The 17,071-nt window shown below is 60.4% G+C and overlaps 1 protein-coding gene across 1 annotated transcript in view; it reads right to left on the reverse strand.

Annotated features, from left to right (window-relative positions):
- Positions 1-433: 433 nt before the first annotated feature.
- The window catches only part of LOC147092080 (uncharacterized), a 93,014-nt gene continuing 76,376 nt past the window's right edge, over positions 434-17,071 (reverse strand). The window contains exons 6-7 of the mRNA XM_085975823.1: positions 13,706-13,828; positions 434-2,338 (exon numbers count right to left, since the gene is read on the reverse strand). Coding sequence (XP_085831949.1) covers positions 2,213-2,338; positions 13,706-13,828 — 249 coding nt within the window. The 3' untranslated portion in view covers positions 434-2,212. The remainder of the gene's footprint in view (positions 2,339-13,705; positions 13,829-17,071) is intronic.

Consider the following 17,071-nt stretch of genomic DNA (forward strand, 5'->3'; position numbering starts at 1 on the left):
CCCTACACTACTGTACCCTGGATTATTAGTCCATAACATAACCCCTACACTACTGTACCCTGGATTATTAGTCCAGTAACATGACCCCTACACTACTGTACCCTGGATTATTAGTCCAGTAACATGACCCCTACACTACTGTACCCTGGATTATTAGTCCAGTAACATAACCCCTACACTGCTGTACCCTGGATTATTAGTCCATAACATAACCCCTACACTACTGTACCCTGGATCATTAGTCCAGTAACATGACCCCTACACTACTGTACCCTGGATTATTAGTCCAGTAACATAACCCCTACACTGCTGTACCCTGGATTATTAGTCCATAACATAAGCCCTACACTACTGTACTCTGGATTATTAGTCCAGTAACATAACCCCTACACTACTGTACCCTGTATCACGAAATAACATGCGAGTAAAGCTGTTTGTTTTTGACGGTGAGTTTAATATACATATGTGATTAAAAAATATAATCCTCAGCCCCGTGTATCAGACCGAGAGCTGGGAACACTCTACAATTCATCCTAATGTATACGTTAGAGCCATCAGCTTGATTTATATCTCACCGAATTACGATCATTCAAGTTACAATATAAATAATCTTCATCACCTGCTCTGGAAAATGTTCAGTTCTACATTATATCAACTCAATACCACCCAACATTGTAACATCCTTTGTGTGTGTGAGTGAGTGTTTCTTTGTGTGTATGTCTGTGAGAGTGTGTGAGTGTGAGTGTGAGTGTGTGTGTGAGTGTGAGTGTGTGTGTGTGTGAGTGTGAGTGTGTGTGTGAGTGTGAATGTGTGTGCGTGAGTGTGTGTGAGTGGGTGTGAGTGTGAGTGTGTGTGAGTGTGTGTGAGTGTGTGTGAGTGTGAGTGTGTTTGAGTGTGTGTGAGTGTGAGTGTGTTTGAGTGTGTGTGAGTGTGAGTGTGTGTGTGAGTGTGAATGTGTGTGCGTGAGTGTGTGTGAGTGTGAGTGGGTGTGAGTGTGAGTGTGTGTGAGTGTGTGTGAGTGTGTGTGAGTGTGAGTGTGTGAGTGTGAGTGTGAGTTTGTGTGTGAGTGTGAGTGTGTGTGTGAGTGTGTGTGTGTGTAAGTGTGAGTGTGTGAGTGTGTGTGAGTGTGAATGTGAGTGTTTGTGTGTGTGTGTGAGTGTGAGTGTGTGTGAGTGTGAGTGTGAGTGTGTTTGAGTGTGAGTGTGAGTGTGTGTGAGTGTGTGAGTGTGAGTGTGAGTGTGAGTGGGTGTGAGTGTGTGTGTGTGTGTGAGTGTGTGTGAGTGTGAGTGTGTTTGAGTGTGTGTGTGTGTGTGTGAGTGTGAGTGTGTGTGAGTGTGAGTGTGAGTGTGAGTGGGTGTGAGTGTGAGTGTGTGTGTGTGTGTGTGTGTGAGTGTGTGTGAGTGTGTTTGAGTCTGTGTGTGTGAGTGTGAGTGTGTGTGTGAGTGTGAGTGTGTGTGAGTGTGAATGTGAGTGTGTGTGTGTGTGTGAGTGTGAGTGTGTGTGAGTGTGAGTGTGAGTGTGTGTGAGTGTGAGTGTGTGTGAGTGTGTGTGAGTGTGAGTGAGTGTGAGTTTGAGTGTGAGTGTGTGAGTGTGTGTGTGTGTGAGTGTGAGTGTGTGTGAGTGTGAGTGTGAGTGTGAGTGTGAGTGTGAATGTGAGTGTGTGTGTGTGTGTGTGAGTGTGAGTGTGTGTGAGTTTGAGTGTGAGTGTGTGTGAGTGTGTGTGAGTGTGAGTGTGAGTGTGAGAGTGAGTGTGTGTGAGTATGAGTGTGTGTGTGTGTGTGAGTGTGAGTGTGAGTGTGTGTGAGTGTGTGTGAGTATGAGTGTGTGTGAGTGTGTGTGAGTGTGAGTGTGTGTGAGTGTGAGTGTGAGTGTGAGAGTGAGTGTGTGTGAGTATGAGTGTGTGTGTGTGTGAGTGTGAGTGTGAGTGTGTGTGAGTGTGTGTGAGTGTGAGTGTGTGTGAGTGTGAGTGTGAATGTGAGTGTGTGTGAGTGTGAGTGTGTGTGAGTGTGAGTGTGTGTGTGTGTGTGAGTGTGTCTGTCTATGTGTCTATGTGTCTGCATAAGCATTTCTACGTCTGTCTGCCTATGTATACATGACTGTATGTCTGTGTTTTACTCTGCTGCACTGACCGATGCCCCTGACCGATGCCCCCTGACCGATGCCCCTGAACGATGCCCCCCTGACCAATGCGGCACGCCAGTGGGACGGTGCCCTAGACTGGAACGTTGTAGATGGCGGTCTGCGGCTCAGAGTAGGCGGGAGGCTGTTCATCAGTTGGGTAGTTGGAGAAGCTGCTGGACGGAAGCGGAGGTGGAGCGGCCTGGACAATGACCATCGTCTGAAAAACACAGCGGACAGGAAAGGCGTTCAGCTCCTGACAGAACACCGGGGCCATTAGAGCCTCAGCACACAGAGCAAGGTTCAAACTAACTTAGAGAAGATCGCAGGTCAGGGTTCAACTATTGACCCGTGGCCACGTGCAAAAGACGACACCTTTCACAGTGCGGCGCTCCCTCAGTACTGCCCCTCTGACAGTGCGACGCTCCCTCAGTACTGCCCCTCCGACAGTGCGGCGCTCCCTCAGTACTGCCCCTCCGACAGTGCGGCGCTCCCTCAGTACTGCCCCCCCGACAGTGCGGCGCTCCCTCAGTACTGCCCCCCCGACAGTGCGGCGCTCCCTCAGTACTGCCCCTCCGACAGTGCGGCGCTCCCTCAGTACTGCCCCCCCGACAGTGCGGCGCTCCCTCAGTACTGCCCCTCTGACAGTGCAGCGCTCCCTCAGTACTGCCCCTCCGACAATGCAGCGCTCCCTCCGTACTGCCCCTTCGACAGTGCAGCGCTGCCTCAGTACTGCCCCTCCGACAGTGCAGCGCTTCCTCAGTACTGACCCTCCGAGAGTGCAGCGCTCCCTCAGTACTGACCCTCCGACAGTGCAGCGCTCCCTCAGTACTGCCCCTCCGACAGTGCAAGTCTCCCTCAGTACTGACCCTCCGACAGTGCAGCGCTCCCTCAGTACTGACCCTCCGACAGTGCAGCGCTACCTCAGTACTTCCCCTCCAACAGTGCAATGCTCCCTCAGTACTGCCCCTCCGACAGTGCAGCGCTCCCTCAGTACTGACCGTCTGACAGTGCAGTGCTCCCTCAGTACTGTCCCTCCGACAGTGCAGCGCTCCCTCAGTACTGACTCTCCCACAGTGCAGCGCTCCCTCAGTACTGACCCTCCGACAGTGCAGCGTTCCCTCAGTACTGACCCTCCGACAGTGCAGCGCTCCCTCAGTACTGACCCTCCAACAGTGCAGCGCTCCCTCAGTACTGCCCTTCCGACAGTCCGGCGCTCCCTCGGCACTGCCCTTCCGACAGGGCAGCGCTACCTCTGTACTGCCCCTCCGACAGTGCAGCGCTACCTCAGCACTGCCCCTCCGACAGTGCAGTGCTCCCTCAGCACTGCCCCTCCGACAGTGCATCGCTTCCTCAGTACTGCCCCTCCAACAGTGCAGCGCTCCCTCAGTACTGCCCCTCCGACAGTGCAGCGCTCCCTCAGTATTGCCCCTCCGACAGTGCAGCATTCCCTCAGTACTGCCCCTCCGACAGTGCAGCGCTCCCTCAGTACTGCCCCTCCGACAGTGCAGCGCTCCCTCAGTACTGACCCTCCGACAGTGCAGCGCTCCCTCAGTACTGTCCCTCCGACAGTGCAGTGCTCCCTCAGCACTGCCCCTCCAACAGTGCAGTGCTCCCTCAGTACTGAACGTCCGACAGTGCGGCGCTCCCTCAGTACTGCCCTTCCGACAGTGCGGCGCTCCCTCAGTACTGCCCTTTCGACAGTGCAGCGCTACCTCAGTACTGCCCCTCCGACAGTGCAGCGCTCCCTCAGTACCGACCCTCCGACAGTGCAGCGCTCCCTCAGTACTGCCCCTCCGACAGTGCAGCGCTCCCTCAGTACTGCCCCTCCGACAGTGCAGCGCTTCCTCAGTACTGACCCTCCGAGAGTGCAGCGCTCCCTCAGTACTGACCCTCCGACAGTGCAGCGCTCCCTCAGTACTGCCCCTCCGACAGTGCAAGTCTCCCTCAGTACTGACCCTCCGACAGTGCAGCGCTCCCTCAGTACTGACCCTCCGACAGTGCAGCGCTACCTCAGTACTTCCCCTCCAACAGTGCAATGCTCCCTCAGTACTGCCCCTCCGACAGTGCAGCGCTCCCTCAGTACTGACCGTCTGACAGTGCAGTGCTCCCTCAGTACTGTCCCTCCGACAGTGCAGCGCTCCCTCAGTACTGACTCTCCCACAGTGCAGCGCTCCCTCAGTACTGACCCTCCAACAGTGCAGCGCTCCCTCAGTACTGCCCTTCCGACAGTCCGGCGCTCCCTCGGCACTGCCCTTCCGACAGGGCAGCGCTACCTCTGTACTGCCCCTCCGACAGTGCAGCGCTACCTCAGCACTGCCCCTCCGACAGTGCAGTGCTCCCTCAGCACTGCCCCTCCGACAGTGCATCGCTTCCTCAGTACTGCCCCTCCAACAGTGCAGCGCTCCCTCAGTACTGCCCCTCCGACAGTGCAGCGCTCCCTCAGTATTGCCCCTCCGACAGTGCAGCATTCCCTCAGTACTGCCCCTCCGACAGTGCAGCGCTCCCTCAGTACTGCCCCTCCGACAGTGCAGCGCTCCCTCAGTACTGACCCTCCGACAGTGCAGCGCTCCCTCAGTACTGTCCCTCCGACAGTGCAGTGCTCCCTCAGCACTGCCCCTCCAACAGTGCAGCGCTCCCTCAGTACTGAACGTCCGACAGTGCGGCGCTCCCTCAGTACTGCCCTTCCGACAGTGCAGTGCTCCCTCAGTACTGTCCCTCCGACAGTGCAGCGGTCCCTCAGCACTGCCCCTCCAACAGTGCAGTGCTCCCTCAGTACTGAACCTCCGACAGTGCGGCGCTCCCTCAGTACTGCCCTTCCGACAGTGCAGCGCTCCCTCAGCACTGCCCCTCCAACAGTGCAGTGCTCCCTCAGTACTGCCCCTCCGACAGTGCAGCGCTCCCTCAGCACTGCCCCTCCGACAGTGCAGTGCTCCCTCAGTACTGCCCCTCCGACAGTGCAGCGCTCCCTCAGTACTGCCCTTCCGACAGTGCAGCGCTCCCTCAGTACTGAGCAGCCAAGGAGGTGTGGCCTTATATTATGGGTCTCGAACCCATTTCCTTCAGACTCAGAGGTCAGGAGTGCTGCCATGGTACAAATCCCACAAGCCTCACCACACTGCCAGAGCATTAAGCGACCAGCGAACCCCTTCCTCCACCTCCCGCTGTCCGTCCCTCGAAGGCCTGTGTGTCTCCACCTCCCGCTGTCTGCACCCTCGAAGGCCTGTGTGTCTCCACCTCCCGCTGTCCATTCCTCGAAGGCCTGTGTGTCTCCACCTCCCACTGTCCATCCCTCGAAGGCCTGTGTGTCTCCACCTCCCACTGTCTGCCCCTCGAAGGCCTGTGTGTCTCCACCTCCCACTGTCTGCCTCTCGAAGGCTGTGTGCCTCCACCTCCCGCTGTCCATCCCTCGAAGGCTGTGTGCCTCCACCTCCCACTGTCCATCCCTCGAAGGCCTGTGTGCCTCCACCTCCCGCTGTCCGCCCCTCGAAGGCCTGTGTGCCTCCACCTCCCGCTGTCCATCCCTCGAAGGCCTGTGTGTCTCCACCTCCCGCTGTCCGCCCCTCGAAGGCCTGTGTGCTTCCACCTCCCGCTGTCCATCCCTCGCAGGCCTGTGTGTCTCCACCTCCCGCTGTCCGCCCCTCGAAGGCCTGTGTGCCTCCACCACCCGCTGTCTGCCCCTCGAAGGCCTGTGTGTCTCCACCTCCCGCTGTCCGCCCCTTGAAGGCCTGTGTGTCTCCACCTCCCGCTGTCCATCCCTCGAAGGCCTGTGTGCCTCCACCTCCCGCTGTCCATCCCTCGAAGGCCTGTGTGTCTCCACCTCCCGCTGTCCATCCCTCGAAGGCCTGTGTGCCTCCACCTCCCGCTGTCCGCCCCTTGAAGGCCTGTGTGTCTCCACCTCCCGCTGTCCATCCCTCGAAGGCCTGTGTGCCTCCACCTCCCGCTGTCCATCCCTCGAAGGCCTGTGTGTCTCCACCTCCCGCTGTCCATCCCTCGAAGGCCTGTGTGTCTCCACCTCCCGCTGTCCATCGCTCGAAGGCCTGTGTGTCTCCACCTCCCGCTGTCCATCCCTCGAAGGCCTGTGTGTCTCCACCTCCCGCTGTCCATCCCTCGAAGGCCTGTGTGCCTCCACCTCCCGCTGTCTGCCCCTCGAAGGCCTGAGTGTCTCCACCTCCCGCTGTCCATCGGTCGAAGGCCTGTGTGCCTCCACCTCCCGCTGTCCATCCCTCGAAGGCCTGTGTGTCTCCACCTCCCGCTGTCCGCCCCTCGAAGGCCTGAGTGTCTCCACCTCCCGCTGTCCATCCCTCGAAGGCCTGTGTGCCTCCACCTCCCGCTGTCCATCCCTCGAAGGCCTGTGTGTCTCCACCTCCCGCTGTCCATCCCTCGAAGGCCTGAGTGTCTCCACCTCCCGCTGTCCATCCCTCGAAGGCCTGTGTGTCTCCACCTCCCGCTGTCCACCCCTCAAAGGCCTGAGTGTCTCCACCTCCCGCTGTCCGCCCCTCGAAGGCCTGTGTGTCTCCACCTCCCGCTGTCCATCCCTCGAAGGCCTGTGTGTCTCCACCTCCCGCTGTCCATCCCTCGAAGGCCTGTGTGCCTCCACCTCCCGCTGTCCATCCCTCGAAGGCCTGTGTGCCTCCACCTCCCGCTGTCCATCCCTCGAAGGCCTGTGTGTCTCCACCTCCCGCTGTCTGCCCCTCGAAGGCCTGTGTGTCTCCACCTCCCGCTGTCCATCCCTCGAAGGCCTGTGTGTCTCCACCTCCCGCTGTCCGCCCCTCGAAGGCCTGTGTGGCTCCACCTCCCACTGTCCACCCCTCGAAGGCCTGTGTGCCTCCACCTCCCGCTGTCTGCCCCTCGAAGGCCTGTGTGGCTCCACCACCCACTGTCCATCCCTCGAAGGCCTGTGTGCCTCCACCTCCCGCTGTCCATCCCTCGAAGGCCTGTGTGTCTCCACCTCCCGCTGTCCATCCCTCGAAGGCCTGTGTGCCTCCACCTGCCGCTGTCCGCCCCTCGAAGGCCTGTGTGTCTCCACCTCCCGCTGTCCATCCCTCGAAGGCCTGTGTGTCTCCACCTCCCGCTGTCCGCCCCTCGAAGGCCTGTGTGCCTCCACCTCCCGCTGTCCACCCCTCGAAGGCCTGTGTGCCTCCACCTCCCGCTGTCCATCGCTCGAAGGCCTGCGTGTCTCCACCTCCCGCTGTCTGCCCCTCGAAGGCCTGTGTGCCTCCACCTCCCGCTGTCCATCCCTCGAAGGCCTGTGTGTCTCCACCTCCCACTGTCTGCCCCTCGAAGGCCTGTGTGTCTCCACCTCCCGCTGTCCATCGCTCGAAGGCCTGTGTGTCTCCACCTCCCACTGTCCGCCCCTCGAAGGCCTGTGTGTCTCCACCTCCCACTGTCCACCCCTCGAAGGCCTGCGTGTCTCCACCTCCCGCTGTCCATCCCTCGAAGGCCTGTGTGTCTCCACCTCCCGCTGTCCGCCCCTCGAAGGCCTGCGTGTCTCCACCTCCCACTGTCCACCCCTCGAAGGCCTGTGTGTCTCCACCTCCCACTGTCCATCCCTCGAAGGCCTGTGTGCCTCCACCTCCCGCTGTCCACCCCTCGAAGGCCTGTGTGTCTCCACCTCCCGCTGTCCATCGCTCGAAGGCCTGTGTGTCTCCACCTCCCACTGTCCGCCCCTCGAAGGCCTGTGTGTCTCCACCTCCCGCTGTCCATCCCTCGAAGGCCTGTGTGCCTCCACCTCCCACTGTCCATCCCTCGAAGGCCTGTGTGCCTCCACCTCCTGCTGTTCGCCCTTCAAAGGCCTGTGTGTCTCCACCTCCCGCTGTCCATCGCTCGAAGGCCTGTGTGCCTCCACCTCCCGCTGTCTGCCCCTCGAAGGCCTGTGTGCCTCCACCTCCCGCTGTCCATCCCTCGAAGGCCTGTGTGTCTCCACCTCCCACTGTCCATCCCTCGAAGGCCTGTGTGCCTCCACCTCCCGCTGTCCATCCCTCGAAGGCCTGTGTGTCTCCACCTCCCGCTGTCCATCCCTCGAAGGCCTGTGTGTCTCCACCTCCCGCTGTCCGCCCCTCGAAGGCCTGTGTGTCTCCACCTCCCACTGTCCATCGCTCGAAGGCCTGTGTGCCTCCACCTCCCGCTGTCCATCCCTCGAAGGCCTGTGTGCCTCCACCTCCCACTGTTCGCCCTTCAAAGGCCTGTGTGTCTCCACCTCCCACTGTCCATCCCTCGAAGGCCTGTGTGTCTCCACCTCCCGCTGTCCATCCCTCGAAGGCCTGTGTGTCTCCACCTCCCGCTGTCCATCCCTCGAAGGCCTGTGTGTCTCCACCTCCCGCTGTCTGCCCCTCGAAGGCCTGTGTGTCTCCACCTCCCGCTGTCCATCCCTCGAAGGCCTGTGTGTCTCCACCTCCCGCTGTCCATCCCTCGAAGGCCTGTGTGTCTCCACCTCCCGCTGTCTGCCCCTCGAAGGCCTGTGTGTCTCCACCTCCCGCTGTCCGACCCTCGAAGGCCTGTGTGTCTCCACCTCCCGCTGTCTGCCCCTCGAAGGCCTGTGTGTCTCCACCTCCCACTGTCCATCGCTCGAAGGCCTGTGTGTCTCCACCTCCCGCTGTCTGCCCCTCGAAGGCCTGTGTGTCTCCACCTCCCGCTGTCCATCCCTCGAAGGCCTGTGTGTCTCCACCTCCCGCTGTCCGCCCCTCGAAGGCCTGTGTGCCTCCACCTCCCGCTGTCCATCACTCGAAGGCCTGTGTGTCTCCACCCCCCACTGTCCGCCCCTCGAAGGCCTGTGTGTCTCCACCTCCCGCTGTCTGCCCCTCGAAGGCCTGTGTGTCTCCACCTCCCGCTGTCCGCCCCTCGAAGGCCTGTGTGTCTCCACCTCCCGCTGTCTGCCCCTCGAAGGCCTGTGTGCCTCCACCTCCCGCTGTCCATCCCTCGAAGGCCTGTGTGCCTCCACCTCCCGCTGTCCGCCCCTCGAAGGCCTGTGTGCCTCCACCTCCCGCTGTCCATCCCTCGAAGGCCTGTGTGCCTCCACCTCCCGCTGTCCGCCCCTCGAAGGCCTGTGTGCCTCCACCTCCCGCTGTCCATCCCTCGAAGGCCTGTGTGTCTCCACCTCCCGCTGTCCATCCCTCGAAGGCCTGTGTGTCTCCACCTCCCGCTGTCCGCCCCTCGAAGCCCTGTGTGTCTCCACCTCCCGCTGTCCGTCCCTCGAAGCCCTGTGTGCCTCCACCTCCCGCTGTCCATCCCTCGAAGGCCTGTGTGTCTCCACCTCCTGCTGTCCATCCCTCGAAGGCCTGTGTGTCTCCACCTCCCGCTGTCCATCCCTCGAAGGCCTGTGTGTCTCCACCTCCCGCTGTCCATCCCTCGAAGGCCTGTGTGTCTCCACCACCCGCTGCCCATCCCTCGAAGGCCTGTGTGCCTCCACCTCCCACTGTCCATCCCTCGAAGGCCTGTGTGTCTCCACATCCCACTGTCCGCCCCTCGAAGGCCTGTGTGTCTCCACCTCCCGCTGTCCATCCCTCGAAGGCCTGTGTGCCTCCACCTCCCACTGTCCATCCCTAGAAGGCCTGTGTGTCTCCACCTCCCACTGTCCGCCCCTCGAAGGCCTGTGTGTCTCCACCTCCCGCTGTCCATCCCTCGAAGGCCTGTGTGTCTCCACCTCCCGCTGTCCATCCCTCGAAGGCCTGTGTGTCTCCACCTCCCGCTGTCCATCCCTCGAAGGCCTGTGTGCCTCCACCTCCCGCTGTCCATCGCTCGAAGGCCTGTGTGTCTCCACCTCCCGCTGTCCATCCCTCGAAGGCCTGTGTGTCTCCACCTCCCGCTGTCCATCCCTCGAAGGCCTGTGTGTCTCCACCTCCCACTGTCCGCCCCTCGAAGGCCTGTGTGTCTCCACCTCCCGCTGTCCATCCCTCGAAGCCCTGTGTGGCTCCACCTCCCGCTGTCCATCGCTCGAAGGCCTGTGTGTCTCCACCTCCCGCTGTCCATCCCTCGAAGGCCTGTGTGCCTCCACCTCCCGCTGTCCGCCCCTCGAAGGCCTGTGTGTCTCCACCTCCCGCTGTCCACCCCTCGAAGGCCTGTGTGCCTCCACCTCCCGCTGTCTGCCCCTCGAAGGCCTGTGTGCCTCCACCTCCCGCTGTCCATCCCTCGAAGGCCTGTGTGCCTCCACCTCCCGCTGTCCATCCCTCGAAGGCCTGTGTGCCTCCACCTCCCACTGTCCATCGCTCGAAGGCCTGTGTGCCTCCACCTCCCACTGTCCATCGCTCGAAGGCCTGTGTGCCTCCACCTCCCACTGTCCATCGCTCGAAGGCCTGTGTGCCTCCACCTCCCGCTGTCCATCCCTCGAAGGCCTGTGTGTCTCCACCTCCCACTGTCCATCGCTCGAAGGCCTGTGTGCCTCCACCTCCCGCTGTCCGTCCCTCGAAGGCCTGTGTGCCTCCACCTCCCGCTGCCCATCCCTCGAAGGCCTGTGTGCCTCCAGCTCCCGCTGTCCATCGCTCGAAGGCCTGTGTGCCTCCACCTCCCGCTGTCCATCCCTCGAAGGCCTGTGTGCCTCCACCTCCCGCTGCCCATCCCTCGAAGGCCTGTGTGTCTCCACCTCCCGCTGCCCATCGCTCGAAGGCCTGTGTGCCTCCACCTCCCGCTGTCCGTCCCTCGAAGGCCTGTGTGTCTCCACCTCCCACTGTCCATCCCTCGAAGGCCTGTGTGCCTCCACCTCCCGCTGTCCACCCCTCGAAGGCCTGTGTGTCTCCACCTCCCGCTGCCCACCCCTCGAAGGCCTGTGTGCCTCCACCTCCCGCTGTCCATCCCTCGAAGGCCTGTGTGTCTCCACCTCCCGCTGTCCATCCCTCGAAGGCCTGTGTGTCTCCACCTCCCGCTGTCCATCCCTCGAAGGCCTGTGTGCCTCCACCTCCCGCTGTCCATCCCTCGAAGGCCTGTGTGTCTCCACCTCCCGCTGTCCATCCCTCGAAGGCCTGTGTGCCTCCAGCTCCCGCTGTCCATCGCTCGAAGGCCTGTGTGTCTCCACCTCCCACTGTCCACCCCTCGAAGGCCTGTGTGCCTCCACCTCCCGCTGTCCATCCCTCGAAGGCCTGTGTGCCTCCACCTCCCGCTGCCCATCCCTCGAAGGCCTGTGTGTCTCCACCTCCCGCTGCCCATCCCTTGAAGCCCTGTGTGTCTCCACCTCCCGCTGCCCATCCCTCGAAGCCCTGTGTGCCTCCACCTCCCGCTGTCTGCCCCTCGAAGGCCTGTGTGTCTCCACCTCCCGCTGTCCGTCCCTCGAAGGCCTGTGTGCCTCCACCTCCCGCTGCCCATCACTCGAAGGCCTGCGTACCTCCACCTCCCGCTGTCCATCGCTCGAAGCCCTGTGTGTCTCCACCTCCCGCTGCCCATCCCTCGAAGCCCTGTGTGCCTCCACCTCCCGCTGTCCATCCCTCGAAGGCCTGTGTGTCTCCACCTCCCGCTGTCTGCCCCTCGAAGGCCTGTGTGTCTCCACCTCCCGCTGTCCGCCCCTCGAAGGCCTGTGTGTCTCCACCTCCCGCTGTCCATCCCTCGAAGGCCTGTGTGTCTCCACCTCCCGCTGTCCGCCCCTCGAAGGCCTGTGTGTCTCCACCTCCCGCTGTCCATCGCTCGAAGGCCTGTGTGTCTCCACCTCCCACTGTCCAACGCTCGAAGCCCTGCGTGTCTCCACCTCCCACTGTCCATCCCTCGAAGGCCTGTGTGTCTCCACCTCCCGCTGTCCATCCCTCGAAGGCCTGTGTGTCTCCACCTCCCGCTGTCTGCCCCTCGAAGGCCTGTGTGTCTCCACCTCCCGCTGTCCATCCCTCGAAGGCCTGTGTGTCTCCACCTCCCGCTGTCCATCCCTCGAAGGCCTGTGTGTCTCCACCTCCCACTGTCCACCCCCCGAAGGCCTGTGTGTCTCCACCTCCCGCTGTCTGCCCCTCGAAGGCCTGTGTGTCTCCACCTCCCGCTGTCCATCCCTCGAAGGCCTGTGTGCCTCCACCTCCCGCTGTCCATCCCTCGAAGGCCTGTGTGTCTCCACCTCCCGCTGTCCATCCCTCGAAGGCCTGTGTGTCTCCACCTCCCACTGTCCATCCCTCGAAGGCCTGTGTGCCTCCACCTCCCGCTGTCCATCCCTCGAAGGCCTGTGTGCCTCCACCTCCCGCTGTCCATCCCTCGAAGGCCTGTGTGCCTCCACCTCCCGCTGTCCATCCCTCGAAGGCCTGTGTGCCTCCACCTCCCGCTGTCCGCCCCTCGAAGGCCTGTGTGTCTCCACCTCCCACTGTCCACCCCTCGAAGCCCTGTGTGGCTCCACCTCCCGCTGTCCATCCCTCGAAGGCCTGAGTGTCTCCACCTCCCGCTGTCCATCCCTCGAAGGCCTGTGTGTCTCCACCTCCCGCTGTCCATCCCTCGAAGGCCTGTGTGCCTCCACCTCCCGCTGTCTGCCCCTCGAAGGCCTGCGTGCCTCCACCTCCCGCTGTCCATCCCTCGAAGGCCTGTGTGTCTCCACCTCCCGCTGTCCATCCCTCGAAGGCCTGTGTGCCTCCACCTCCCGCTGTCCATCCCTCGAAGCCCTGCGTGTCTCCACCTCCCGCTGTCCATCCCTCGAAGGCCTGTGTGCCTCCACCTCCCGCTGTCCATCCCTCGAAGGCCTGTGTGCCTCCACCTCCCACTGTCCATCCCTCGAAGGCCTGTGTGCCTCCACCTCCCGCTGTCCACCCCTCGAAGCCCTGTGTGGCTCCACCTCCCGCAGTCCATCCCTCGAAGGCCTGTGTGTCTCCACCTCCCGCTGTCCATCCCTCGAAGGCCTGTGTGCCTCCACCTCCCGCTGTCTGCCCCTCGAAGGCCTGTGTGCCTCCACCTCCCGCTGTCCGCCCCTCGAAGGCCTGTGTGCCTCCACCTCCCGCTGTCCGCCCCTCGAAGGCCTGTGTGCCTCCACCTCCCGCTGTCCACCCCCCGAAGGCCTGTGTGTCTCCACCTCCCACTGTCCATCCCTCGAAGGCCTGTGTGCCTCCACCTCCCGCTGTCCATCGCTCGAAGGCCTGTGTGTCTCCACCTCCCGCTGTCTGCCCCTCGAAGCCCTGCGTGCCTCCACCTCCCACTGTCCACCCCCCGAAGCCCTGTGTGCCTCCACCTCCCGCTGTCCACCCCTCGAAGGCCTGTGTGGCTCCACCTCCCGCTGTCCATCCCCCGAAGGCCTGTGTGCCTCCACCTCCCGCTGTCCATCCCTCGAAGGCCTGTGTGGCTCCACCTCCCGCTGTCCATCCCTCGAAGGCCTGTGTGTCTCCACCTCCCGCTGTCCATCCCTCGAAGGCCTGTGTGGCTCCACCTCCCACTGTCCATCCCTCGAAGGCCTGTGTGTCTCCACCTCCCGCTGTCCATCCCTCGAAGGCCTGTGTGGCTCCACCTCCCGCTGTCCACCCCTCAAAGGCCTGTGTGCCTCCACCTCCCACTGTCCACCCCTCGAAGGCCTGCGTGTCTCCACCTCCCACTATCCATCCCTCGAAGGCCTGTGTGCCTCCACCTCCCGCTGTCCATCCCTCGAAGGCCTGTGTGCCTCCACCTCCCGCTGTCTGCACCCTCGAAGCCCTGCGTGTGGGCCACTCACCATCGACTGGCTGGCCGTGCAGCACCGAAGCTTCTTACAGTTGTTGATCGCCACCATGACTGAGATGACCAGCGTGAAGAGGCAGTTCAGTAAGAGGAAGACCATGAGGGCGGAGATGATCCTCTGGGGAACAGACAACATGGAGCGGAGACGCGGTGAGTGGCTGGTGCATGCCCATCATAAGAACATCATAAGCAATAGGAGCAGGAGTTGGCCATTCGGCCCTTCGAGCCTGCTCCGCCCTTCAATGAGATCATGGCTGATCTTCTGCCTCAACTCCATTCACTGGCCCTATCGCCATATCCCTTGATGCCCTCACTAGTCAGAAATCTACCGACTTCTGTTTTGAATATACCCAATGACTGAGCCTCCACAGCGCTCTGGGGTAGAGAATTTCAAAGATTCACCACCCTCTGAGTGAAGAAATTTCTTCTCATCTCAGTCCTGAATGGCCGACCCTTTATCCTGAGGCTGTGGCCCCTGGTTCTAGACTCCCCAGCCAAGGGAAACATTCTCCCAGCATCCACCCTATCAAGCCCTGTGATAATTTTGTATGTTTCAATGAGATCCCCTCTCATTCTTCTGAATTCAAGAGAATACAGGCCTAGTTTACTCAATCGCTTCTCGTACGACAGTCCCGCCATCCCAGGAATCAATCTCGTGAACCTTCGTTGCACTCCCTCTATGGCAAGTATATCCTTCCTTAGGTAAGGAGACCAAAATTGTACACAGTACTCCAGGTGTGGTCTCACCAAGGCCCTATATAATTGGAGTAAGACTTCTTAACTCCTGTACTCAAATCCTCTTGTAATGAAGGCCAGCATACCATTTGCCTTCCTAATGGCTTGCTGCACCTGCACATTCACTTTGAGTGACTCGTGTACAAGGACACCCAGGTCCCTTTGAGCATCTGCATTCCCCAATCTTTCACCATTTAGGGAATACATCGAATTCACCGCGCGCCGTCCGCCATCTTGACGGGACGTCTCAAAGCCGATCGGCGACCCCGCTCGCTGAGGATGTTGACGTGTAGGCGCTGGGGGTGGGGGGAAGATTTGTCCAAGGGGCAGATGGCAAGCGGGTTGCCTAACGTGCGCTCTCGCCGGAGCCCGCACCTTCCCCAGGACCGCCTACCTCCACCTCCGTAGCATCGCCCGTGTCCGACCCCTGCCCCAGCCCATCTCCTGCTGAAACCCTCATCGTGCCCGTATCCCAACTCGCACCAAGTCCCGTTCACCCCTCACCCGCCCCGCCCGCCGACCTACATTGGCACCCAGTCCGGCAAACCTTTACTGTAAAGATCTCCCTCCTTGTGTTCAAATCCCTCCGTGGCCCTCGTTGCACCCTCATCCCCCACAACCCCCTCACCCCAAGTCCCAGTCTTTCTAACCTCCTACAGCCCTCCGAGATCGCTGCGCTCCTCCAATTCTGGCCTCTTGCCCGTCCCTGGCTTTAATCGCTCCACCATTGGCGGCCGTGCCTTCAGTTGCCTGGGCCCCTAAACTCAAGAACTCCCTTCCCAAATCTCTCTGCCTCCCTCTCTCTCCACCTTTAAGATGATCCTTAAAACCTGCCTCTTTGACCTGTCCTGATATCTCCTTATGTGGCTGATGGGATGATGTCACTCAAGGAGGGGGACTGATGGAATGATGTCACTCAAGGAGGCGGGACTGATGGGATGATGTCACTCAAGGAGGGGGGACTGATGGGATGATGTCACTCCAGGAGGGGGACTGATTGGATGATGTCACACAAGGAGGCGGGACTGATGGGATGATGTCACTCAAGGAGGGGGGACTGATGGGATGATGTCACACAAGGAGTGGGGACTGATGGGATGATGTCACTCAAGGAGGGGGACTGATTGGATGATGTCACTCCAGGAGGGGGACTGATTGGATGATGTCACTCCAGGAGGCGGGACTGACGTGATGATGTCACTCAAGGAGGCGAGATTACTGGAATGATGTCACAAGCAGGCAGGATTCCTGGATTGATGTCAGAAACAGGTGGGATCACTGGGATGATGTCACAAAGAGGTGGGAGTCCAAGGGTGATGTCACCAGGAGGCAGGATTACTGGGATGATGTCACAAAGAGCATAACTGATGGGATGATGTCATAAAGAGGTGGGGCGGGTGGAATCATATCACTCAAGGAGGGGAACTGATGGGATGATGTCACTCAACCAGGTGGGACTGATGGGATGATGTCACTCAAAGGGGAGGGATTGCTGGGATGATGTCAGAAGGAGGCAGGATTACTGGGATGATGTCAGAAGGAGGCAGGATTACTGGGATGATGTCAGAAACAGGCGGGATTACTGGGATGATGTCAGAAAGAGGCGGGATTACTGGGATGTTGTCAGAAAGAGGCGGGATTACTGGGATGTTGTCACAAGGAGGCCTGGGATGATGTCAGAAGGAGGTGGGATTACTGGGATGATTTCAGAAGGAGGCGGGATTACTGGGATGATGTCAGAAAGAGGTGGGATTACTGGGATGTTGTCACAAGGAGGCCTGGGATGATGTCAGAAGGAGGTGGGATTACTGGGATGATGTCAGAAGGAGGCGGGAATACTGGGATGATGTCAGAAGGAGGCGGGATTACTGGGATGATGTCAGAAGGAGGCGGGATTACTGGGAAGATGTCAGAAGGAGGCGGGATTACTGGGATGATGTCAGAAGGAGGCGGGATTACTGGGAAGATGTCAGAAGGAGGCGGGATTACTGGGATGATGTCAGAAGGAGGCGGGATTACTGGGATGATGTCAGAAGGAGGCGGGGTTACTGGGATGATGTCACAAGCAAGTAGGATTACTGGGATGATGTCAGAAGGAGGCGGGATTACTGGGATGATGTCACAAGGAGGCGGGATTACTGGGATGATGTCACAAGGAGGCGGGATTACTGGGATGATGTCACAAGGAGGCAGGATTACTGGGATGATGTCACAAGGAGGCAGGATTACTGGGATGATGTCAGAAGGAGGCGGGGTTATTGGGATGATGTCAGAAGGAGGCGGGATTACTGGGATGATGTCAGAATGAGGCGGGATTACTGGGATGATGTCAGAAGGAGGCGGGGTTACTGGGATGACGTCACAAGGAGGCGGGGTTACTGGGATGATGTCATTCAAGGAGGGGGGACTGATGGGATGATGTCACTCAAGGAGGCGGGACTGATGGGATGATGTCACAAGGAGGCAGGATTACTGGGATGATGTCACAAGGAGGCGGGGTTACTGGGATGATGTCAGAAGGAGGCGGGGTTACTGGGATGATGTCAGAAGGAGGCGGGGTTACTGGGATGATGTCAGAAGGAGGCGGGGTTACTGGGATGATGTCAGAAGGAGGCGGGGTTACTGG

Source organism: Somniosus microcephalus, unplaced genomic scaffold, assembly GCF_052327205.1.
Source record: "Somniosus microcephalus isolate GS21.2 unplaced genomic scaffold, FLI_Smic_1.0 unresolved_chr2, whole genome shotgun sequence".
Classification (NCBI taxonomy): Eukaryota; Metazoa; Chordata; class Chondrichthyes; order Squaliformes; family Somniosidae; genus Somniosus; species Somniosus microcephalus.